This window comes from Lycium barbarum, chromosome 3 (genome assembly GCF_019175385.1).
Source record: "Lycium barbarum isolate Lr01 chromosome 3, ASM1917538v2, whole genome shotgun sequence".
Taxonomy (NCBI): Eukaryota; Viridiplantae; Streptophyta; class Magnoliopsida; order Solanales; family Solanaceae; genus Lycium; species Lycium barbarum.
In genome coordinates, this window is record NC_083339.1 from 92930945 (window position 1) to 92958290 (window position 27346).

General features: G+C 38.0%; 1 protein-coding gene across 4 annotated transcripts; it reads left to right on the forward strand.

Annotated features, from left to right (window-relative positions):
- Positions 1 to 217: 217 nt before the first annotated feature.
- Positions 218 to 15891, forward strand: LOC132631616 (uncharacterized). 4 transcript variants are annotated; one of them, XR_009578918.1, is made up of 14 exons: positions 220 to 507; positions 591 to 740; positions 830 to 945; positions 1680 to 1834; positions 2445 to 2533; positions 2681 to 3227; positions 4042 to 4146; positions 4819 to 4982; positions 5089 to 5168; positions 5978 to 6089; positions 13857 to 13931; positions 14014 to 14160; positions 14673 to 14827; positions 15373 to 15891. XR_009578918.1 is itself a non-coding variant. In XM_060347245.1 (13 exons), exons 1-12 carry the CDS (start codon positions 418 to 420, stop codon positions 14149 to 14151), a joined length of 1821 nt encoding a protein of 606 aa, XP_060203228.1. In that variant the 5' UTR covers positions 221 to 417; the 3' UTR covers positions 14152 to 14160; positions 15388 to 15891. The 4 variants fall into 4 exon arrangements, 3 of the variants coding, with proteins under 3 accessions (XP_060203229.1, XP_060203228.1, XP_060203227.1); XM_060347245.1 differs by lacking the exon at positions 14673 to 14827 and having other exon boundaries at positions 221 to 507; positions 15388 to 15891; XM_060347244.1 differs by lacking the exon at positions 14673 to 14827 and having other exon boundaries at positions 224 to 507.
- Positions 15892 to 27346: the final 11455 nt, after the last annotated feature.

A 27346-nucleotide genomic window follows, 5' to 3' on the forward strand; every position in this document is an offset into this window, starting at 1 on the left:
AGCAGTTAATTCGTCACAATTATCTACTTCTGCGCACTAATTTTATGCACAAAAGTTACTTTTATAACCTTTTTTTGTGGGTTATGTTAATCAAAATCTCACTTTTTGGCCATTTAAGTTGCGGACTCTTTCATCGGTACAATTATAGATGTTGGGTAAGGTACAATTGGGTTTTTAAAGATTCATTGACCGGACCTTAAAAGCAAGAGACAATCTTTGTTTCCTTCTTTTTATAAAAGTTTTTTTATTTTTTTTCGACAAACTTTAATATTGGAGCAAAACCCCAAAATATTGGAGCGTGCTATATTACCCTCCCCTAGAGCCCCGCCTGACCTTTCTACTTCCTCTTCTCACCGGCCACCTCCCGTCCAGCAGCTCAGAGTTTTTACCCTAAATAAGTTTCCCTTTGAGCAAACAATGGGCACAACAAATATAAGGGACATTTTGACTTGTTTTAGTCCCTCTTTGGACTTCTTTGTTATCACTTCTGGGGACGGCCGTATCAAAGTATGTATATTCCTCTAAATAATACTCAGTCATATTAAGCAATTTCACATTTTTATTCATAAGTATTTACCATTTGGTTTCAGATATGGGATACAGTGAAGGGTCAGGTACAGGTCGAGTTTGCAGATATTGTCTCAACTGAAAGCTTGTTTACTAAGCCAGGAGGAGGAGGAGGAGGAGGTCACCTTTCTATGGATTATACTTGCATGAACTGGTTTTCATGTCACCCAAAGGTGAAATTCACTGCCAGAAAAAAAAAACATATATGTATTACTAGTTCTACTTATTTTTTTAACGAGTAGCTATTTTACTGGTTGGTCAGAAAAAAAGGAAGCTTGGAACTTCATTATTGGTCTTAGGTACAGGCAGTGGTGATGTTTTGGCTCTAGATGTGTCTGCAGGTCATCTAAAATGGAGATTTACTGATTGCCATCCTGGGTGAGTGCTTGCCAAAACTCATACTAATTAAAATTATCTTGACTTGTAGAAAGAATGGTATATTACTATATTTCATGTGAAGCTTTCTTTTATGTGTTCTCTTGCATACTATGTGTTGGACATTTTTTTTTTCTTTTTGATAATCGTGGTGTCCGGGTCAGCTTGCGCGCACCTCGACTAAATCCACTAGATACCTGCTACCTCCCACCAGCAATAGGTAGCAGGTACTATGTGTTGGACATAGGATTGGTCAATTATATAAGTGCTTCAACGCGAGGTGTAGGACGCATTACGAAGAAAACGTAGAATAGCTTTAGATAGCAATCAGCAAGTATAAATATAGATGCTCGGAGTTTGATGTCTAGCACATATGTCTACGTTTGAAGAAGAGATTTTGGATGAATCTTTGTCTGTTCTTGCCATTCTGATGGAAATAATTTTTCTCTCATGTTTTAGTCTTGTTTTTCGCTTGTCATTAGTTGTTCAGTTCTTTCGTATCCTAAAGTTGTGAAAGTAAAGCAGAGCTCATTGTGATAAAAGTTATTCTCAGAAGTAGTAATGACCTGTAGATCATGCCACTTGTACTGTCTCCATCTTGAAGCTTGTCTCTGTTCTTTTTACATTTATCATTCTCATAGTTCAAAGGTGCATTTTTCTATATTTATGTATGGGATTTTATCATATAGTAAGATTATGATATGACATATCACCCCTGTTTTTATTGCAATGAGCAGCGGTGTAAACGCCATCTCATTCCCTTCACATGGTTCATTCATTTACACGGCTGGTGCTGATGGACTGGTTTGCAAAATTGACTCCATGTCGGGGAACTTGCTGCATAAGTTTAAAGCTTCCACTAAAGCAATATCATCTTTATCCGTTTCGTCAGGTTTGTACCTGTAAATGTTCATTGTCGACGATGATGGCTACATTTTAATTATCTTGCATTTTAGTCAATCTGGATTAGTAACTGAACCAGTGGCATCTTTTACACTTGTCCCTTTTTTGATGCAAAATGGAGTGCTCCCGACAATGATACAAGATTCCCTGAGTGGAGAGAGAGAAATAGGAGAGCTTTTGAGGGGGTAGAATCGAGTTTTTTTTTTCCAGTTGAGAGACTTAGGAGTAGTCTCTGATCCCTTATTTTCTTTTCTTGCACCCATCAAGTTCCTTGTTGTATAGAAGATTGGGTGGAGTTTGTAGAGAATCATATCTTTTTGTAGATTCTTTACTTTTTGGTATACCCCTTGTATATGGACATCTGTTACTTGATCAAAAATAAAATGACCAGCTTTTTTAAAAATAAAAATTAGCAATGTTCTTCCAGTGTTATATTTAGATCACTATATGTTCTGGATACATGTCATTAGTCCATTTGTCCTCCTTCCCCCTCTATCTCGTGTAAGCGTTCCTGTAGTTGTTTTCTTGTAGCACCCACATTCTATGCTTAATTTGGTTCTGCTGACACTGGTTCCTCCTGTGGCTTTATGTCTAGCCAGATGGGAAAATATTAGCAACAGCAACTTCTCAGTTGAAAATATTCAATTGCTTGGATGACAAAAAGCTCCAGAAGTTTTCAGGCCACCCTGTGAGTGTTATGATTTTTCCTTTAGTCTTTTATATCCCTGCCTTTTGATGCATTTCTTTGTGATTAAGTGAAGTTGATACAGACTGCAGAACACTTCTATTACCATCCTTGCGAGTCACCTTATTTCTTTTCTCCTTTTTGTATTAGGGAGCTGTTCGGTGTATGGTTTTCTCTGAAGATGGAAGACATGTTCTTTCTTCTGCTGTTGGTGACCGACATGTAGCAGTTTGGAAGTTAGACGGTACCAAAAAGAAATCAGCATGCTGCTTGCTTGCAATGGATCACCCTGCTATCTTTTTGGATAGTTACTGCATTAAATCTGGAGATGAAAATGATACAAGTTTAGGTGTTTTGGCCATTTCAGAAATTGGTGTTTGCTACTTTTGGCATGGAAAGAACTTTGAGGAATTGCATAATGGGAAGCCCACAAAAATACGCGCATCTTTAGATGAGAAAATACTAAAGAAACATAAAGAAGCCGTGCATAGTATTTTTTCAGCAAAATTGCAATCTATTGGCACATCTGGTTCCAGTCATATGTTTGTTGCATATGGCTTGTTGATAAAACCATCATTTGAAAAAGTTATGGTGCATCCTGGAGTGGATATCAAATTAAAAAGTTCACTTGACGGGATCCTTCTACCCTTCAGTCAATCTCGCAAATCTAAACAAGCATCCAACACCCAGAGTCAGAGTAACATTCTCTCCTCCTTCCTCTGCACTTGCCTCCCCTGTCTTTTCTAATTTCTATGTCAAAACATGGCATTATCGAACCCCTTATTTGAGAATCAAATCGCTGACAGATTTGGCATGGCGATGTTGATGTTTTGGGAATCTTATCCTTTTATATCAGCAAATTTGCTATTCCCTCCCAAAATTTAATGCATTTTTCATTTCTTTCCACGCGGCTAATTTCTACATGTTCTTTCCTCCCTTAACGTATTCTCCAGATTGTTAGAGATATCAACCTCCTAATCTATGGCCACGTATGTGGAGGAGCCCAATGAATCCTTTTGAATGGTCTGTTTAAGTTTTATTAGTTGAAAATGTCTAGGATAAAAGTAGGTCCAATCCACCACCGCATTCTTGTTTCTAGCCCCTTTTGGTATTCTTTGCGCCCATCTAATACAATCTTATACCATATTAGTTACAAAGAAAAATTGTCGGAAGCCTTGAGATGACAGTCGTCCAGTGCCATTATGTACTTTTAATATCTTTCCTCCTGTGTAATCTTTAAGCTCCAAGTTGTGTTTGATTTTGGTGTTCATTTAATAAGCATAGGTATGAGGTGATGTTTGAGATGTTTCAGCATACTTTTACTGAGACAGTTACATTGATAAATGGTAACTGCAACATTACTTTTTCGAACATCTATTCATTTTCGAAGGAAGGAGAAAGTGCTATTTGCTTTCAGTTTTAAAGGTTAAGAAGCGCAAAGATTTAAATGTGATGATCAATTTGCAATTTTGATACAGGTGTGTCCTAACATTTTTTTTTGCATTCAACAGTTACTGCTCTAGATCGTGCAAATGCAGAGGGCGCCTTACTTCCTTTGCGTAAGATTCTTGACCAGGTTGGCCTGGAGACTGGAATTAAGCCCACAGTTAGCAAAGGTATAACCCAATTTTTGTGATATCTTGGTTTTGTAGGCACACCGTCTTCTTGTGTCTGTACGATATGTTACACCTTTTTTGAACTTGCGGTGGTTGTATATCTTGATTTCAAGGCGCATTGCCAATCCCTAAGAGGAAGAATCTTATAGATTAGAACTGCTGATAAGGGGGTTACTCACTGCCGGAATTGTAGGTTAAGTTCCCTAAGAGGAAAAAATCTTATAGATTAGAACTCCAGATAAAACTGGTTACTCCATGCCGGAATTGTAGGTTGTAGCAAACAACACTCATTTGAGATTCTCTACTGCTTCCAAATCCCTGCTTTATTCGGGTTATTCATCATTCGAGACTTGTGATCCATGATCTGACCATAGTGCTTTTGAGCTGAATATTTATTTTTCAACTCAAATGTGCACGAGAAACTTTCTTCTCATTTCATCAGTACTTTACTACTAGTGAAGAGTAAGTTATTTGACCTCATATGATATTTTGTTGGAACTCGGGAAGTTTTCCATCACTCTTATAGTTCTCTCGTCACGATTTTATGGATTGTCAGAACATTGTTTCAATTAACTTTTTTGTGTTTATCCTTTTGTCTCCAAAATACAATCAAGATGATACCTAAATGCTTACTTCTGAACATGGGAGCTTTTGCTTTACTGCTATATACAGCTGTCATTGGTAAACAAGGTGAAGATGAGGTCACACTTTGCATGGAGGACCAGTTAAGATCCATAGGTATAATTAGCAGTGACTATGATCTCTCGCCTAGCTCAATTCTTGATGCTAAGATTTTGAAAGGAACAAGTGTTGATGCTATTATGCCACAGAAGAAGGTCCGTATCTCTTGGAGTACTGATGATACTTTTGGGTCTGATTTGGTCACTTTTTATGTTACCATATCTGGAATAATTTGTTATCAACTGTATTCATTGAACGCAGATGAAAGCAGCTGTTTTATCCATGCAACCACATGATGCTTACAACTTATTGAAGGCCTTGGTGGCTGCATGGCAGTCCAGGTGGGATCTTCAAACTCTTGAAGGAGATTGTATTCTTTGACCCCATATTGTATGTCAAGAGTGGTGATGCACTGCATTCCCCCCCCCCCCCCCCCCCCCTCTCTCCTACCCCCACTTTAGGGAAAAAAGAAACGCACTACAAAAATTGGCACTCTTTTGTGAATTAATTCCCTAAAAGAATGGCCTGGTTCAATTCCTGGAGGTGAAACTAATTCCACTGAATGTTCTTGGACATAAATCATTTGAATATTTGAGATAAAATTGAAAGAAATTGCGTGAAAATACTACCAACAAATAGCTCCACAGCTTTGAGCTAGTGGTAGGTGTGCAGTGCATGATGTGCAGTTAGGTGTACGTCATGTGCTTGAACCTGGCACTTGCGAAAGCCTGGTATTTAAGTGAAGAAGGGTAGAGAGAACCTGGTTTATTAGTGAAGAAGGGTAGAGGGGTAGGCCTATTATCCACCGAGTTTCGAACAATGCACCTGCCCTCGGGAATTTCTCGGTTAGGTTAGGATTTTGGAATCATATTGGAAAAATTTCATATAACTGTCTAAAAATTGCTAATTTTTTCTTTATGGACATCTTTAAACACAATGTTGCATAACTAATCATTGCCACAATTTGAGATAGATTTGGAAATTCATATGAGAATTTCGCGCTCCTGTAACTATGCAAAAAGGCTAGTTCTTGCTTTATTTGGCAGAACGAATCATTCTCCAGTTGGAGAGACCGTTTAGTTATTGATAGCTAAAGCTTTATGCATATCATAATTCTTTCTTGGTTTTGCATGTATTTTCTTTTTTGCAGATCAAGCATGGGAACACATGTTCTTCCATGGACATGTTGTGTATTGGTGAACCACAATGAATTTGTTACATCACAGGAACCACTGACGCCTCTTCTGGACTCCTTGAACAAGGTAGGATATGCTGCCACAGTGCTACTGTTGCTGGGAAAATTATGGGATTACTTTGGGGGTTCCAAGTTGTCGATGATTTCATGTTTTCTATAATCTTGTTTTTGATCTATCTTTTTGATAAATTACTTCCTTTTGTTTTCCCAACTTAATGTGATGATTGTTACCACTTTACATATCAAAGAGACACAGTTTTCCAGATGTTATGTTATGGAGGAGGAAGGTTTCATAGCTATGTTGAGTTATGAAAAAAAGTTTGTCAAGGAAAAAACTAATATCTAATCTTGCGTCGGGAGGGAGGCTGATGACCGTTACAACAACAACATACCCAGTGTAACCCCACAAGTGGGGCCTGGGGAGGGTAGTGCGTATGCAGACCTTACCCCTACCTTAGGAGGTACAGAGGCTGTTTCGGATAGACCCTCAGCTCAAAACCATGGTATCAACACATCTATACAAAAATATTGGTTATTTTGTGTGTTGAGGTAGCCTATGGTCATGGCTGTAGTAAAAATTGTGATGATGGCAGGATCATGGTGTTCCTCATCTATATTACAGGACTTGGAATGGAACTTGAAGTTTGAAAGATAGGTTTTAGGAGTAATTTTTTTTTAAAGTTTTTCAAGTTTTTATGCACAAAGCTTCAACTGTGCTTTCATGTCCAAACAGAACTTCAACTTCCAAATATTCTGATGAGCCTCATGTTATTAAAATGTATTCTAGGAGGCGCAAAAATAACACACTGAAAAGTTAGTAACTATCTAGCAAGTTACTTGTACTGGGTGGTTTTTTCTGGATGAAGGGGTGCAGGGTAGTTACGGGAAGAGCATTTTTAGAAAAAAGGGAATCCTTTAGGAGAGTCTAGCCTCTCGAATGTCTAGAAGTGTCAGATCGGTGTAACCTTAATGCTTTATTACCGTGTCACTGAATTCCTACATCGCTACGGTTTTTTAGAGTAATTTGTTATTCTTTCTAGTGTATTTTATGCTGTAATTTAGGAATTCTCAGTATTGGAGGGGTTATTCAAATACTTGGTGGTGTAAAGTGTTTCTCAGTGTAATACATCAACATTTGTTCCTTTTATTTCATGATAATGCAACAAACTTCATCAAATTTGGTATCAGAGCAGTAACGTTCAGGCATGGTGAGTAAAATGGAGGGACGGGTTGAACAAGTCGAGACTAATTTGATAGGGGTAAGAGAAGATGTCAAGAAAATTGGAAGGATGGTTTCAAGAAAAGAGTCTCTTGCGAGAATTGAAGAACGAGGGAAAATATGTGATGGAAGAAGCATCCCATTCTCAAACCAGATCCACGGGAAACCAAGAAGAGGGAAGCAATGTTAACTTGGCTGGAGAAAAAGATGGGAAGAAATTTCGGGAACTACAACTACCAGTTTCTGAAGGAGAGGACCCTTTGGGATGGATTTTTAGAGCGAAACGATACTTTGCAGTGAATGATGTTTCGGTGTTTGTTTGGAAGGAAAAGCCTTAAATTGGTATTATTGGTTAGAGTCTAGGCAACTAATATCAACCTGGGAAGTTTTCAAAAGGGAGTTGCAGAATCGATTTCATCATTCCCAGATGAGCAACCGGTATGCTGTCTTAATGGGGCTAAAGCAGGTCACCACTGTTGCATCATTTCGTGAAGAATTTGGGAAGGTGTCAGCATCTATGAGGGAAGAGTCTGATGGGTTGTTATCTTGAGTGTTTTTGAATGGTCTTAAGGAGGAAATTTGAGCAGAAGTAATGCTTTTACGGGCTCAAACATTGAGGGAGATAATGGAGATGGCTCAAAAGGTGGAGGATCGAAATTCTATTTTGGAGCAAGTTCAAGGGTTCAAATCTGAACCAAAGAGAGGCAGTTCAAGCAATAAACAAGTAGTGTTTAGACCCAATTACTCTTGGGTCACACATACTTGAAACATGTGAGCCGGAGCAGCAGGACACAACATTGATTCGCAAATGAATATTGCAGCAAATCAACTGGCTTTAATGCGTCCTCTTCAGCAAAATCCGAGGGCCGATTCAGAAGGCTATCTAAATCAGAAATTGCTTGAAAAAGAGAGTTAGGGTTATGTTTCAGATGTGATGAAAAATTTGGCCCTAACCATCGTCGTAAAAATAGGCAGCTCAACCTCTTCATTATTTCAGAGGAATCCAACACAGATGAAGAGGAAACAGAAGAACTCCTTGAGGTTGCAGGAGATGATGTAAATGAAGGAGAACAAAAGGCTACAATGATGGTGTTGAATATGAATTCAATAGTGGGCTTTACAGGAAGATGAACAATGAAACTTGTGGGAAAAATTCATGGGCACGACGTGATAGTTTCGGTGGACAACAGAGCTACCCACAATTTTATATCTTCCGGGCTTGCTCATCATCTACATTTACTTATTGAGAAGACCAACAAATTTGAAGTAGCAATTGGTAATGGTCAACAGGTTGATGGGAATGAAGTATGCAAAGGGGTGAGGTTGGATGTGCAAGGAGTACAAATTCACCAACATTATTTTTTGTTTGACGTGAGTGGAATTGATGTGGTTGGAGATGGAATGGCTAGCCACTTTTGGTGAGATGAGGGTAAACTGGAAACTTCTCACATGAAATTCAAAGACGCAGCAAATTCACCAACATTATTTTTTGTTTGACTTGAGTGGAACTGATGTGGTTGGAGATGGAATGGCTAGCCACTTATGTGAGATGAGGGTAAACTAGAAACTTCTCACATGAAATTCAAAGACGCAGGAAGATTGGTGTCGCTTCGAGGGGATCCAGCTATGGTTCGAGCAGTAGTGTCACTAAGAGCAATGAATAATCCGTTAAAGAAAGGAAATTTGGGATTCTTGATTGAGTCGAATCATGTAACAGTAAATGAAGGCAGTGTTATCAAAAGCAAAAAGCGCAAAAAAGCTCTAAGGTCAGCTGGGGTTTTAAGCGCAAGGGTCAAATAAAGCGCGGGCTTTAATTAAGAAAGGCGCAATGGTGCAAAAAAACAAATATATATATGTTTATACCAAGACTAATAATAACAAGCATGAATGACAAATATATGGACAAAGAAACTGTAAAAACATTACGCTAAAGTTAAATATAAATTATCTAGTGTCACCTCTTCAAGAGAGGCTCATTGGCAAGGAAAAGTATGTCTTAGAGCCTTGATGATGACACTGAAGTGTACATAAAGCGAGGCGAAGCGCTCAACCTGTTTTGAGCCTCGCTTCAGGGCTTAAGCGCGCCTTTGACAACACTGAATGAAGGTGAAACAACTATTACATCAAAAAAGATTGAGTTGTTATCCAGAAGTGTGTGCGCAAGCTTCGGGTCTACCACCACACCGTTCTCAGGATCATGCTATTACTATTCAATCTGGAAAACAACCACTAACATTAGTCCATATCGATATCCTCATTCTAAAAAAAGTTGAGATGAGCATTTAGTGAAGGAGATGTTGGCTGCTGGAATCATTAGGGCTAGTAGTAGTCCATATTATAATCCGGTATTACTCGTTAAGAAAAAGGATGGAAGTTGGCATTTTTGCATAGATTTCCAAGCTCTTAATGACATCACAATCCTTGATAAATTTTCAATACCATGCGTTGATGAGCTATTGGAAGAGCTAGGTGGAGCCACTATATTTACCAAGTTGGATCCCTAGTCAGGTTATCATCAGATTCACATTCAAACCGGAGATGAAGCGAACACAGCCTTCGCTCCCATCAGGGACATTATGAGTCTATGGTCATGCCATTTTTGCTTGATCAATGCACTTTTCAGTCATTGATGAATGATATTTTTAGGGAACATTTTCAGAAATTTAATTTAGTTCTCTTTGATGATATTTTTCATTTACAGTAGAGACTATGCTTCTCATCTGAAACAACTGAAGATTGCTTTAGATATTCTCAAACAGACCAGCTGATAATCAACAAGAAGTGCATGTTTGGCAACGTAAACTGGAATATTTGGGTCATATCATCTCCTCTGAAGGAGTGCAAGCACATCCTTCCAAGACTGAGAGTATGATATCTTGGCTAGTTCCTAGAGATATCAAGTCTTTGCGGGGATCTTTGGGACTCACAGGGTACTATAGAAAGTTTGTCAAAAATTATGGTAAGATTGCTGCCCCTTTAACTGATTTATTAAAAAAGATGATTTTCTGTGGGGAGAACGAGCTCAACAAGCATTCGAAGCATTGAAGATGGCTATGACTCAAGTGCCTGTCTTAGTGATGTGGGAATTTTCTCAACCTTTTATAATTGAAGTTGATGCTTCAGGATGTGGTGTTGGTGCAGTTTTAATGCAAAAAGGTAAACTTATTGCATATTTTAGTCGAATGCTTTCTTCTAGAGCAAGACAATGCTCGGTGTATGAACGGGAGCTAATGGGCATTGTGTTAGCCGTCAAGAGATGGAATCACTACTTGATGGGTCATCATTTCATCATTAAAACTGACCAAAAAGCCCTTAAATTCTTGTTGGAACAGCGAGTTATGGATGAGAATCAGCAGAAATGGGTTTCCAAACTCATGAGTTATAAGTTTGAGATCAAGTACAAAGAGGTGGTGAAAATAAAGTGGCTGATGCATTGTCCAGAAGGGGGAACCTGCAGAGTTATATGCCTTTTTGGTTTGGAAGTATGAAGATAAGGAGGAATGGGACCAAGAAGTACAATGAGACAGCAAAATGACTACCATTTTGCAAAAGTTTATCTCCGGACAGCAAGCAGATGACAAATACAGCTTGAAGAATGGATGTCTATTATTTAAGGGACGTTTGGTTTTGCCAAAAGGATCATCTAGAATACCAGGGCCGTTGAAGGAGTTCCATCTCTTCTCTAATAGGAGGTCATTCGGGGTATCTTCGCACATATGAGAGGCTATCTGAGAATATTGAAGGTATGAAGAGGGATATGCAGACTTCGTTGCCAAGTGTGAAATTTGTCAAAAGAACAAGTCTCAAACTGTGAGTCTAGCTGGATTACTTCAATTTTTACCCATACCTCATTATGTGTGGAGGATGTAAGTATGGACTTCATTACTGGCCTTCCTAAATCTCATAAATTTGGTACTATATTGTTGTGGTTGACCGTCCTACTAAGTAAGCAGACTTTATTCCACTTCCTCACCCTTTTAATGCTATAGATGTGGCTGCTATTTTCACTAAGGAAGTGGTTAAATTGCATGGTTTTCCTAAATGTATTGTGCCTGATCGTGACCGTGTATTCATTAGCCAACTTTGGAGGGAGCTGTTCAAAATGGCCGGAACTACATTACAATATAATTCCGCATACCATCCAGAGACCGATGGGCAAACGGAGGTGGTGAATAGGAGTTTGGAGACGTATCTTCGTTGTATGGCTGGAGAAAATCCTAAGCATGGTTCCACTAGCTAGCCTGGGCTGAGTATTGGTTTGATACATCCTTTAACAGATCTGCGGGCATGACGCTTTTTAAAGCATTATATGGGACGGATCCACCATCAATTTTTCAAATGGATGACACCGTTTTTGCAGCGGAAGAAGTAAATGAACAAGTGCACACTAGAAATTTGATCTTGACTGAACTCAAAGATCATCTGGTACAAGCACAACAAAGAATGAAGAGTCAAGCTGACATACATCGTAGGGAAGTGAACTTTGAGGTCGGAGAAATGGTGTATCTAAAACTTCGGCCCTACAAACTACGCTCTTTGGCTAAGAAGATCAATGAATAACTTAGTCTCCGCTTTTATGGTCCTATCAAGATTCTAGAGAAGATTGGTCCTGTAGCTTATCGATTGGAGTTACATGTTGGAGCACGCATTCACTCGGTGTTTCATATTTTACAGCTGAGACAAAGCCTACTACCAACTACTCCTAGTCAAGACCTACCTCCATTTCTTACTACAGAATTGGAGCTTCAAATGGAACCTGAAGCGGTGAGACAGATTAGGAAGCTAATTAATGGTAACCAGGAGGTGTTAATCAAGTGAAAAACCTGCCCGAATTTGAGAATACTTTGGAGGACTGCCGTCATTGATCTACATTTCCTAACTTTCACCTTGAGGACAAGGTGACTCTGATAGGGGAGGGTAATAATGAGCCTCATGTTATTAAAACGCATTCCAGGAGGGCCAAAAATAACACACTGAAAAGTTAGTAACTGTCTAGACAGTTACTTGTACTGGGTGGTTTTTTCTGGAGAAAGGGGTGGAGGGCAGTTACGGGAAGAACATTTTTTTTTTTAAAAAAAGGGAATCCTTTAGGAGAGTCTAGCCTCTTGAATGTCTAGAAGTGTCAGGTCCGTGTAATCTTAATGTTTTATTACTGTGTCACTGAATTCCTAAGTCGCTACTGTTTATTTCGGTAATTAGTTATTCTGTCTAGTGTGTGTTATGCTGTAATTTAGGAATTCTCAGTGCAGGAGTGGTTATTCAAATACTTGTTGGTGTAAAGTAAGTGTTTCTCAGTGTAATACATCAGCATTTCTTCCTTTGCTTCATGTTAATGCAGCAAACTCTATCATATTCTTTTTCAACTTAATTTCGAACACTATTTTTTTTCAAATATCAACCAGTTCATGTCCAAACGCCTATTAAGTGATTTCTTTTCCATCTGTTGATGACTGGGTGGATAGAGATGCTTGATACCTATACTAGTGGTGGGAAGTGGCAGGCAGGTATCTTGTGGTATAGACACCACCATTAATTTTAAAAAGAGTGAATTGCTAACTCCCATGTTACCCATTGGTATATCTAAGTAAACAAAGAGTTCATGTAGCACACTTCCTTATGGAGTGCCATTTTTTTCGGGATACTGCACTTTATTTAGTACGGAAAACCTGCCTATTTGTTGCAAGGGACCATATTCTCTCCATTGATTTATTGAGAAAATGCCTTTTGTAAGTCAATTATTTTACTGACATTTTGTAACCTAAGTGGAAGACTCATTTTTGCAGTCATCTTAAAAAGCTCCCTCCTTTCTCCACAGGGGTGGTTGGTGGAGTCATTTGAAGTGTAATATAGTGGCCCTTGAGTTGCTAAGTTGGGAACTCATTGGGTGGACAATCACATTTATCCTTCCTGACTTGTAAAGTTTGCAATATAATTTGCTTTGTACAATACTACAAGAAGATTAGCAGTCATGAGACCTTATTGAAGTTTGATCACCGAACAAGTGAGAAAATGACCAAAAGAGTCAAAGGAAAATGGGAGTCATTTTATAATTTACATAATTTGTTTGATAGCTTAATCTGAGAGTAGTTGGGGTCGGGCATATAAATAATCCATTCCGCTTCATTTGACCTGTTTTATTCCAGTATTCAGTGGTTTGGGTTCTCATTTGATTGGTAAGTGAAGTCAATATCTGATTAAAATCGGACAGTTTAACATATCTTGAGGTTTAGTCAATTTCCTATTACGCTTTAAATTTTTTAAGTTCCTTTGATGAAGTACTGGCACTAATGTCTGTAAGTAGGCATATTCATTTCTAAGAACTGCAATAAATAGAGTGCCAAGTCCCACCAAGATGATATTATGCTTATAGATGTCACATTTTTTGTCACTTTCCAAAGAATTGAATCTCCAACTGAGCTCTGGTTTCTGGAACATCGGGCCTGATCAACCCCTGTTTTGCAACTGTTTTGAAGAATTGGTCACCATAAGTCGTTGTCTCCCGGTAGTTGTTGATTTTCTTATTTGTTCATGATGACCGAAACTCACTATTGCTCTGTTGTTAGACTAAAAAACTTTGAAAGGTATTAAGCACTTCAATCGTTTTTGTTTCTTCAGCTTACCAAGTCAAAGGTGGCAGCCCTTAATTCTTTATTGCAGTTGTCTGGCCGTTTGCAACTCGTAATGGCACAGGTTGGTTTACTTAAATAGTAAAAGAAACTTAGTCCATTACATCTGTTAACATGAACCCTTATCTGTTCTTACTTTTTGACAGATCGAGAAGGCTGATAATAAGAAAGACCTGGCATTAACACTCGGGGAGCAGATGAATGAAAGTGAGGATGACGAGGTAGATGAAGTTATGTATGGCATAGATGAAGAATCTCAAACAAGCAGTGACGGGGATGAGTAGGACTTTTTGGTAAGTGATTTCATGGAAAGATGAAAGTTGACGGGTGTGTATTGTTAACAGGGAATCTATACTGTCAGTTTTGGTGGAGGTTTGGGCCTTGGTCCTTAAATGGAAAGTGCAAGGAGATATAATTTATGTTGCTCTATCTAGTTTGGCATGGGTATAGGGGATAAAACCTCTGTACTCTCCTTCCCAGCCCTTTCCTAGTTGTATGCTTTAAGTTGATAAATCTGTTACTTGAGGTTCTTCCTAGGTTTGTACCAATTATTTTATCCTTCATTGGTTTGCTGTTAAAAGTTTGCTTTGGTAACTCCATTAATTGCAATTAAACTTTTAAGCTAGGAAGAGAATGAAACAATTGGTGAAATCGGGACCCAGAGAACTATTCGATTAGGGAATTTTTTTTGGGGATAGTAGGTGATATAGAGGGTAAGGCAATGCAGAGAATGAGTTGTGTTCTTGATCCCCTAACAAGTTTACATGCAAAATGGATTCACTGTTGTATTTGAATTATCTTACAGTGACGGTGGTGCAATCAGACTCATTTTCGAAGTTGCTTGCTTTGAGTGCTTTGTTCTCTGCTGTGGGTTGACCGAAGTCATTAGTATATATCATTGTCCATGGAACAATAGAATGGGAATATGGCCATTTCTTTATTGCAGAGCACTTACATAAGGTGGGGGTAGGGGTAAGGTCTGCGTACACTCTTAACCTCCCACCCCTCCCCCCCGGGCCGCTGACACATATAATGTCTTTGCAGATTCTGTTGATCTTTCTGCTTGAGCTTGATTGTAGTTACGCAAGTGAAATAGGCATTCTATATGGCCTCACATTTGAAACTGAAAATATGCTACCACTATTGAGATTTGCTGACTAGATATGAGATCTCTGATTAACATATATGCAACATCTGCCTAAGGAACAATATACAGGGTAAGAAATTATAGATTAAAACATATAAATAAAAAAAGAAGAAAATAAAGATTCAGAAGTAAAAGTTCTCTCTAACTTTTGGACTTCAGATATTTTCGCATGTGCTTGAGGGACTTTCTATTTAATTTGTTTTCAATTTATCAATTGCGGACTTCAGATATTTTCGCATGTGCTTGAGGGACTTTCTATTTAATTTGTTTTCAATTTATCAATTGCAAATCAGTTAGACCATCAAATTATACGTTTCTTTAAAATACTAGGTGCTCATAGTTACTTAAAATCTTACAGGGTCTTATGTTGCAGCTTTTGCCACCATTCTCGTGCCAATGAAATATCGGCCTGGGACCCTTTAGTAGCTTTGTGGCGCTAACAGAATTGATTTAATACGCCACTCTGAATCTAGTCGCTACAGGTAGGCAGTTGCTGTCTCAAAGGTTCCTCTCTCGTCAGCTGGAATTGTTTGGTTGTGACAGCGGGTTAACACAACTCTTAAGGGGTGACTCTCTGTTCCAGCATTTTACTGAAAGTATTGTTATGGTGAAGCGTGTACCTTATTTTGTGCGACTTGCTTAGTAGCATGCAAGGCAATACCATCTTTCCATTTTCACTGGCTTAGAGTTCTCCTTTCTCATTTTTGCTTGTTGAGAATATTCATTATTAACTAGGGGCAAATAGCTTCCTGGAACCTTCCCGTATTTATCTTTACCTCTTCACGAACTGGGAGGAAATAATAGACTTTATTATTCTTTATTCAGTCACTGTTGAATTCGATGATTTCCTCATTATCACATTTATCTCATTTTCCAACTTTTGCCGTGTAATTTCTGAATACATGTAAGATTTTGCTCGGTTTTTGAAGAATCTATAAGTTAGTATTCCCCCTCATTTTGAATTTGATCCACCTAATCTAAAAGAATTGTCTACTTGTAATGAATTACTTGTGGTGGCGTCTCTAAGTCCTTTCGCTACGGCAACTCAATCAATATGCACTCCTAAGATGTTACCAGATGCTATTGAATGTATGTAGTCATCATAGGTGCAAACAGTGTTTTCACATTTATGTGTTTCTGAATGTTCGTTTAATTTGAGATATCTCGTGATTACTGATTTTGTGAGGAATTCTGGCTACTTTATCTCTATTAGAATAGCGAGTGAATGTTAGAACTCCTGCTTTTGTTGGTTTTTTGGAGTACACTGGATTCATAGATATTAACCCAAGAACTAGTTTTACCGGGAAACTCAGTTGTCTAGGTGTGGGTGGCTGGAATTTGTATCTATGGAGGCTACTGCAATGCTGAATCAATTAATCAGTCAACTATGCTTCAATTAAAAACTAGCTGAGATCAACTCTATGCTTTACTGGGGACCATTTGCTTCAATGGCTTTCAATATTCTCTCTAAATTCTCACACTAATGTCGACAAGTACGTAAAAATCTTATGTCAAACCAGAGAAGCCTGCTGGTATATAGAACTCATGTAAGTAATGTCTTCAAGTTTTAACACCACCTAATTTGTTTCATCTGTAGGTATTTCTTGCTTTCCTTGTTCACTTCTTAATTGAATCCACATGGATTCTTCCATCGTGCAAGGAATTTACATCCTGGGAAAATAAGTTGGCAACTTTATTTGTTACAGTGGACTTTCATGTTTTACCCCTTCCATCTAAGAATCAGCTTTAGATGTTTTGGATGAGGACATCTTTTTTCGTTCACCTCTAATGTGCTATGTTTCTTCCCAGTTATTTGATCAACGGGATCAGTTGGCTAGAGAGTAGTTCGGACTGACTATCTAGTTGGGTCATTGCTATAAAAAGTATTCTTCTTCAGGAAATGAATTACCGGTGGTGTGCATTAGCCTTGCAAATGTGGAGTAGAGGATATACTTCCTAATGCCTTTTAAATTAAGAATCTCATTTCTCTCAAAAAAGGCACATGCTTGCTTTATTGTTTGTTGAGAGTTACTTTACGAATCATCTGGAATTAGTTAGGCATTTCTCTCTCTCTTATAGGTGAAGCAGAAAATAAAATAAAATTACTTGCTTTCCTTGTAAGCCATTTTGCTCACCCTGCCTAAGCTATTGTGCATGCATTTGGAGTTTCGTCACTGAAAACTGAGTTTATTATTCCATTGCCATTCTTTCCGTAGTGATAGAACTCAATAGTAATTGCATGTATCTTGGTGGTGACCTATGTACGCATATCCAGTCACATTGGGTGATGTCTATAGTTATATCTGTAGCCATGGTCCTTAGGTTTCTCTTGCGTCATGCTCTGTCCATAGTTGTATGATTGTATCTGCTGTAACCATGGTCCATTGGTTGCTCTTAGCTCATGCTCTGACCAAAGTTGTTTTTGTATCCATGGTCTATAGGTGGCTCGTGACTACTCGTACCCTGGATAAGGTTGTATATGTAACCATAGTCTGGTGGATAGTGATAAATTACATGAACCTCTTCAACATCTCTTAGTTTAGGAGGTTGGTCTGATTAGATTTTTGTAGTGCCAACACCCTCGTGTGTTGGTTTCTCCTCTGTTGGTTTTCTTGTGTTGGTGGATCTTTTGTATTTATGTTGTATCTGTGCATACTTCATATGCTGTTTTTCTGCCTTACTTTTGTCGAGATTCTACATCTATTGTTATTTAAGTGTGCAAACAAAGTGATCTTAAAGAAATTAACAAACAGTTGAGAGTTTATTGGAGAATTCAATGAGGGATAAGGTTATAGGATCATGAGATGACGTCAATCCCGTCGAATATCCATTCAAAATAATGTGTCATCATCTAGTTTATCGATCACAGGGTTAATATTGCTCATAGGGATCTTTCGACTCCCTATTGCCTATTCAAATTATTCCAACGCCTATGTCCTATGGAATTAGCAATATTAGGAACACATTGTATTTCCTGTATATTGGTTAATTAAGACAATTAGACATATGCTTGCCCGTAGTTGCGAATCTATTCTCCGAGGTTTAGGTTCAAGAATAAGCCCTATCCAATCTTATATACAATCTATGATTCTCTCTCTCGAGAGTTAATTCAAGATTCGTAGATAGTCCCTCTATATTAACCACATAAAGAGATAATTGAGAGCAAGATTGTGTAGACCAACTAATATGATAATCAAAACATCAAATTAAACTTTAACTACGACATTTAACCCTAGAAGCAAGAAACTAGCTCAAGATGTTTGATACGTTGAAATAACACCTATATAAATGGCGTAAGGTGACCGGTGTCAAATATAATAATCCAACAAGGTTTGGGTCGAAATTCACAGGGAAGATGGTGCGAAAAGGTTACTTGTATAGACACTTGACTCTCGTCATAATTCTTATCCCATTAGTTTGAAAAGAGATTGATATTCTATTGAGAAATATTATTTTGTTTAAGGATTACTTAACAGGATTCGAAACCAAGGTTGTGTCCTTTTAATGGAATGTAATGCTACATGCATTAATGTGATAGATTACTAATGGGTCGTTATTTGGTATGCACATGGTCTCTAAATCACTAACCAATATTTTTCAATAGTTGAATAGTATTTTATGACTTTCCCAAATGCAAAAGAGTTACAATTAAAAGCTATCAATATATGCCAAGTAGCATCATCTTATCCTAAGAGATTTTACTAAACGAGGGTTAACACCTATGTTCTTACTATCCATTTCAATCAAACCCTGCTAGGTTGCACGACCTACTGCCTATGCTATGCGTATCCAATTCTCGCTTATAGGATGGAACACATTACAGTACTTGTTCTATGCTATCGTCGTTGCGGAACAAAACTGCAGGTAAGTAAAGGACATTCAATATTTATGTGGAAATCACCCAGCTCAAAAGGTGATAAAAACCACGACCTACAGACCTGTAGGATTTCCCCAACAACTTCACTACAACTGAGCCAACTGGAAATTCAAGTTACATACCTGTAGCCTAGGAACTGCACTCTAATCCCTATCTCACTAATCACACTCTGACTAGCAAGCAACCCTTCAAGTAGTAAACTCTTACTTGAAGTTGAATTTACAACAACTGTTTGTATCTACTTGTACGCTTCTATGTAAGAAGATAAAGATACAACTCGATAGTACAAACCTAGTACAAGATATCTAGACTTGTGAACTGGAGAACATTATACAGTAAAACAGTTCCTTCAATCCTTCTTCTTGCTGTCACGCCCCAACTCGGGGAACGTGCGGGCACTTACTATTTCCCACCTCAGTAGGGGAACCCGTCCTTTATGCAACCAACCATCAATAAATAAATAAATGAAAACCCAAGAATAATACGATAAGTCTGACATAATATATATAAATACTAAGCGCGGAAGATAAACAACTCCCAAAAATCTGGTCTGGTCAGTACAAGAGCTACTAAATACTACTACAAGTCTGAATAGTCAATACATGATCTGAAATACATATTGTCTCGAAATAGAAATGGGACATAAAGAAGATAGAGTCTCGGGCTGCATGGATCATCAGTAGCTCAACCTCAGAACTCTAGGAATGTCGCCTCGAGATCAGTCGTGAGGTGTAGAAGTCTCTCCAACAGCGAACTCTGCAATCATAAAAAGAGGACAGCAAGGTAGCATCAGTACAAAACACGGTACATAGTAAGCATCATAGGCCGAGAACAGTTAGATCACGCATGCAAACAAGGAAATGGAAAGAAAATCATGCTCACAGACAGATACAAGTCAACAAGTCCAAGTAGTACAATCAATTACCAAACGATGTCTCAGATATCACAAGTCTAAACATAACCATAATAATCACCCAATAATTCAAATATCACAGAAGTTCAATATCAAACCAACTGACAATAAGCATATAAATGTGTATGCAAATGAAATGCAATGCAATGATACACACATGCTCCGGGGAGGCGATGTCCACCTCTCGATAGTCATGACCCATGGGGAATCGCTAATTCCATGTATCGTCATTCCGTATCACATTGCCTAGAATGACTCCTCTATCCAAATCATTGCTAACCACTCCATATCACACAGCATAGAGATGGCTACGCAAATATAGCAATGTCGCATGAATCATACTTACCTCCATCATCACCATCTTCCAATATCAAGACCAAAACAAATATATTATGGATATGAGAAGGTATGACATGCAATGAGAATATCATAAATAACATATGGATTCCAGTCAATTCATATAAGTACAACCATCATACTACAAGTATCACATTTATCCATTCCTTCCAACCAGTCTCCCATAATGCATAAAAACCACCAATTCACATAAGAAAAGCCAAGCATGGACCTAGGGATTCTACAGGCCATGTGCCCGAACACACAAGTCCCACAATAGTACCAACCTAAGAATTCCATCCCAAACTTTATACCCGAAGGTTCAGATGATGTCTCCAACAATTCCCTAGTACTACATACGAGTCGCTAACCGAAGTCTAACATAAAAAGGTAAGCCATAACCTACCTGGAGTGCCAAATAGGAATCCCAAACAAATCACGCGAGCGCCTTGCCCTTCCTAAATGCCTCCAAATACTCAGGGTCTATTTATAACGTAATCTAGATTAGAAATCATGAAGAACAATACCCATATTGCTAGGCTTCTAATTTGGTCAACTTAAGCCTATGGAATTTAGGGAAACGGGCCCACAAGGGCAAAACGGGAAATTCAAAAGTGAAACATGCCATTCAAGTCTAAGTGATCAAACCCACTAGTCAATTCCCAAAAAAACTCAATATAAAGTGAAAATCGTATTTAAAGAGAAACCCCCAATTTTGGGTATGAACCTTAATTCTCAAAATTCATAAATTGGTTACTAATAATGAAGGAATCATGTTTATAAAGAAATTACCCATCAATTCCATACTAATATAAGCTTATGAAATATTTTGTGATGAACGTATAGGAAAACCCTCTTTAGATTTGCCAAAGATCTTTGGAATTCATTTATTTCTCTCAGGGGTGGCTTGCTTTGGTTTTGGTGCCATAAATCCATAGCCAGAAAAAGTAGTTGTTTTTTTTCTTTTCAAAAAGTATTTTCTTATATTCAATTTTGTATTGGACAAGAAAGGAATTCCCTTTGTGTATGCGCGCCTCAAAAAGGTACTTCCATCAACAAATCAACATTTGATAATCAAAAATCATTCAAGAAAGAAACCCCAAAAACCCTCTTTAATCCTTAAGTTATTGGAAGACTCTAGCATGAATTAGGGAGTTTCTAAGGTGGATTATGAATCATAAATGAAGATTAGGGTTTGACGAACTTACCCCAATGAAGAATTGCCTCAAAATCTCTTGTTTTGCTCCCAAAATAGCTCTAGAACCGAGAGTAATGAATGAGGAGTGATAGGGTTTTAAAAAGGATTTAAGACATTTAAGTCCCCATCGACCGCTACAACGGTCTGCAATCCGCTACGGCGGAACCGCTGCAGTGGTGACATGACCTCCATGTCGATCACTCACGATTTCTCTCCACCGCTATAGCGGCAGGGCTATCTCCGTGGCGATACCGTTGCCGCGGTCCTGGTGTCTCTATGGTGATGCACCAGACACCAGATTTCCACTTAACATCACAAGACTCAACCCAAAATTCAACTATCACCCGAGGCCACACAGATACAAAAAAAATATGCAAACATACATAAAAATGCGCTACGAACTCACCTGTGGCCTCAGATTTCCCAACGGGGGTCTCATTGACCAAGTCAACCCCCAATACCCCAAAACCAACTTTCCAACCCGTCCCAAAACACATTCTAATGCATTGGGAAGCAAACCAAACATATCGACAAGTCACAAATGACCATCTAGACCTCTCGAAATCGACGAATTTTCGAAAAAGGTCCATTTACCCAAAAGTCAACTTTGGGTCAAACATTTTTCGCTTTAAGGCTTATTATTACTAAAAACCAATCTAATATTCACCCGATGACCTCAAAAATTATGCCACCCATCCCCGCAAGTCTAATATAAGCTAACAAAGCTCAGGGAAAGGTCAATTGGTCAAAAATAAAGTAACGACCAAACGGGTCGTTACACTTGCACTAGGGACGCAACCCCGGATTCTTGAATATAACTTATTCGCTCAATATTCTGAATTCTCTCTTTGTGGGTGAGCAAAATTCTTCTTGGAAAGACCCGGATATATATAGCCCTTGATGCTCCGCAGGTTGGTGAATACAAAACCCTGTCCTAGTCGAACAATGACATGTAATCGGGTTTGTGTAGTATTTGGATTCTTGCCTTGTTGATTATTCTTATAGTACATGTAGAAGGCTTACTAATCCCTAAAAATATGGAAAGGAATCTTTCATACTTGACCGCCAAATTCTTTCCATAATTCTGCAAATCCTAGTTGCTATAGGACTTGTCTTGGAACATGTTTACGAACCTGTTTCATCCCCCCGGTTCGTCTGCCTTTGAATCTCTATACTGTTTGAGATAGAACATGTTCTCAAACCTGTTTCATCATCCTTTCTCGTTCATACTTCTGACTTCTTCTTGAGTCTGCTTTTGGTATGGATAATGGAACATGTTGACAGACCTATTTCATTGATCATGTGTAGTTCTGTGTTTGCAACTGGTCTTCTCCACTTCTTCACCCCTGATCACTTCTAGGTCATTCATCCTTGCACTCCCTCTTCTGCATTATCTCTATTTCTCTAATCTCCTAAACTGATGACTCCTTAGTATAGAACCTGTTTGCACACTTGTTCTATTTTCCTCTTTTAACTGCTCTGAGACTGAGTCATCTAATCTTCATTCTCTCTCTCTTTTTCCACCTTGTTCAGTTTCTCTATTCATAGATCATTCATACTGTACACTGAACATCTCTGTTGGCTAGGTCACTTCTTCTTCTTCTTCTTCTTCTTCTTCTTCTTCTTCTTCTTCTTCTTCTTCTTCTTCTTCTTCTTCTTCTTCTTCTTCTTCTTCTTCTTCTTCTGTGTTTGTCTGTATCTGAGACAAAATTTCTGTGAACCTGATTCATGTGCATCACTTGCAACTTTTCTTTTGCGATAGATCAGGTATTTGGACTTGTTCAATATGCACTGCATTCTTGCTTATTCAGACATTGCACTTGTATTTGGAACTTCTACTTCCTTTATCCATATGTCTAGCTCTGTTCAATCATTCGTGTGCATTCTGATATGTATCTAGACCTGGTTTGTTTTCTTCATAGTACTAATTAATGTGATCTCTTGGCAATCATTGTTTGCCCTTTTGTTAATCGTCAAAACTCATATATGCATTAGTCTAGCTGATGCCAACAAATTCCCCCTTTTTGATGATGACAAACTCTATGTGTATCTGTGCCCATGTACCATGTGTCAACCTGTTCCAAATACTTACAACTTCGACTTCGACTTGAACTTAAGAATTATCACGTTAGCATATAAGTTATAAAGCTGATTAGCACAGTTTAATCTTCTCCCTTTTGGCATCATTAAAAAGTTAATCTTAAGGTGATTATGTAATTTCAATATTAAACTCTTGGCCGCTAGGGCTATTTCAATATTAAACTCATGGCCACTGAGGCTATCACATATGCACAAAATACAAACAGTCACTCATTTCAGTCAAAACATTCGAGTCACATAGATGTGGCACGGATATACAAATATACACAGTTAATCAAAAATTCTTTTATTTACATTAACAAGTACAATATCAGTCTCTTGATTTCAATTTAAACACATCAGATCATTTAGGCTAGACTGGGAATTTTGACTCTAAGAATTGTTACAGAGAACCTAATTTTCTGGGCACATTCGAAGCAGTTTTATCTAGGAGATGTGGAGTGGCTTGTAGCTCTAGGTAGTTCCATTTGCAGGACAAGAGCTTATCAAATATCTTTATTTCTCCTTGATCTGAGATTCAACCCGACATCTGATAAGATATTGAAATTTATGCCCCTTAGAATACCTTTTGGCACTTGCAGCTCACTTATTTCATCCTTCCTTATTTCTTCATACACCCTTATTCCTTCATACCTTTTTTTCATCACTATCTTTTCTAGTGTTTACCTGAACCGAGCTTGTAACATCAAGCAACTCATTTTTCCATTTGAGATTATGTTGCTTTGATGTTTTTTCCCTCATGCTTCATCTATTCCCCCTGTCTATATGCTCCACCTAACTTTTCTTTTCACCTTCCTTGAGGATATGCACATATGAATAGCTTTGGAAGGGTGAATTCTAGAGATAACACACAGAACAATATAGGCTAACTTTGACTGACTGAGAAGGAGGTTTATTTGAACCTGGTGAATCTTTGGATCTTTCCTACTTGGTTCCATAGAGAGAGTGATAAAGGGGGTTAACAATTTAAATAACCGTGAGAGTGAGGAACGATACAGTGTGAATGAGAATTTGAAGAGTCTTCTTGGAGAGCGGATGACATAATTGTGACAACTTTTCGAGAGGGTCATCATGACTTACTTTTTCAGTTCTCAACACACACCTAATGACGGCTATTGTTGGCTTAGGGTGATCGTATCAGGTTGTTTGAGTTGTTCTAGTGATCTGTATGTATGTGAGTGACTGCAAGAGACAAAGTAGATACTTGAAATGTAGATGACTAACCATATGTGATATTTAACATTTATGCTAGTTCTATATGACAGTCACTATGTTAGGCCTTTTAGGATATCATGAACATATTATGGTATAGGACATACAATTCAATGTACAAGACTAAGTAAAATATTTAATTACTTTAAAAACACACAGTCTGAGACACCTTTCTAGCCAATTTTAAGGAGTAATGTGCGGCTTTAATCATCCTCAATACTAATATAATTCCTCCTTTTCACCCATTCTTAATAAATGATCTAGTTTAAAGAATGAATGAAACTTTTACCATATTTTTATACTACATAACCTGTTGTAGTCCTCTGATTTCCTTCTTATTGTTGTTAGTAATGTGCCGCTTTAATCATCTTCAATACTAATATAATTCTTCCTTTTCACCCATTCTTAATGAATGCTTCAGTTTAAAGAATGAAGGAAACTTTTACCATATTTGTATACTACATAACCTGTTGTAGTCCTCTGTTTCATGATCACTTGACTGCTTTCCACTCAGATTTGTTCTTTACTTTCAGGCAGCTTTTTCTTAATAAGGCTCTCACACTTTCCTTCATCTCATCACCTGTCTCTAGTCTGTCATCATCCTCTTAGTGGAAGCGACTTTTCTTCAGAATTTTTACATTTGTTCCCCCTGTCTTTGTGCAGTATATTCCTTTTAGTTCATAGACCAGGTTTGTCTACCCGTTTCACCCCAGATTCCCCTTATTTGATTGCCTTTTTTGTATGAACTTTCTTTTCTAGCATTCGTCTTTTCTCTATTTTGAGAGTGAGCAGAGTTTTCTTGTGATTCTTTTTGTCTTGAGAAAGTACTATTCATATATCATTGCGGCTTGCTCTTCTGCTCCTCTTGCCTACAAAAAATCAAGGGTTAGTTCTAGGAACCCATGTGGTCTTCGACCTTTTTTTTTTTTCGAACATCGGAGTTAGTTAATCTCCTCTTTATCCATCCTGGCACTTCTTTTAAGGATTTGTTCTTCAACCTTTTTTCAGACCTGTTGACAATCTTGGTAGTTCTCCTTGTGATTTCCTTATTTAGGACTATATTATACCCTCGTTGAGTTGACTTTTTGTGCATTCGATAGGTGGGAATTGAGAGTAGTGGAGATAATTGTGTCCAATGATTTGCCTTTTCCAGATCCTCTTATGCCTTCACTAATCTCAAGTGATCTTGCTAGTGCTCTCCCTTTCTTCGTACAGCTCCCTTCTCGTCCTTTTTAAGTCAGCTTTAACTTCAACTAGGTTGTTACTAATTTTCATAGCTTTGGTTTTGACATTTAATTCTAGAACTTCTGATTGGAGAGCTATGACTGAGGAGCTTAGTTAAGTGACTTGTTCTTTTAGGGATTGGTTTTACCTTTTTGCCTTTTCCTTGCTAGCTACACTTTTCATAAACTCATTTTTCAGTCTGGAGAGAGCATTAACAACTCAACTCTGTTTGTGCTCATGTCATGATTTTCATCTAGGAGAGTGATCATTAGAGCTGTGAGTTTCTCCTTAGAAAAGTGATCTAACCTGTCTTTTAGATCAAGAATATTTAACATTGAGTCCTTTCTTCAGTGTGACTCCTCATCAGGTTGGAGTATTGAGGAATTTTCTTTGTCTTCAATACAGTCGTTACTCTTCTAATCATTGAGCGGATCCTTCAACCTTTCCTTTTCTTCTCTTTTTCTCTCCCATTCAATCTCCCATAGTGGCCAATCTCTGATTCTATGATCAGCCTTCTTGCACTTGAAGCACCCTCCATTCTATGTGTTGGCAGTAAGTTTTTCCTTTTTGGTTCTCGCCTTCATCTTAAGAGCTTGATTCATGAGCATGAGTTCTACTCTTGGCCAAGAAAACAGCTATCTACCCATTAGTTTCCCTCTTAACATAAGATGCACTCCCAACACAAGCATGAGTGCCATCATAAGCAAACAAGTAGTAGAGGAAAATGTCCCTTAATATAAAATCAAGTAGTAAATCCTCATTGGACAAATATGCCTCCTTACAAAAACATGAGACCTTACAAGAAGACAAATTGGTAAGGGAAGTATATACAAAAGTACTATCATCAATAAAGCCTACGTCATCAAAATCACTCACAACATAAAAACAAACTCATTTATTGATATAGGGATACTCAAAGATGACAATATACTCATATATCACCAAGATAATTTCCTTCACTAGCATTTTTATCAAGGAATGGATTAGATCCGAAACCAACATGCCTCTCATCATATGCAAACAACTCGTAAAGAAAGGTGTCACACAAAACAACCTCATCTACGGTGTCCTCACATTTAGCCTCACTATTAGGTTCAAGAACAAGATCTAGCATGCTACTACGATTTTGAATACACAAGGAAGAAGTAGCAATTTGTAAACTAGTATCACCTTCCTTTTCAAGAAATTCCTTCCCCACTACCACAATATTATTTCCCAAGGAAAGATCTTCATCATAGGGAAGAGCTTCATCATTTCATAGTGGATTTTCAAATACCATGTAGTCCCCAAAAGTGGCTACACTTTCAATATTACAATACATTGCACTAGGCACTTCACTTTCAATAGTCATGATATTATTAAATAAGTCATTATCTTTAAAGAGAGAGTAATCCATGAACAATGAGGAGTCAAAGCATGTTATTTCATTCTCAAAAAGACAAATGTCATCTTTCAGAGCATAATCATTTACA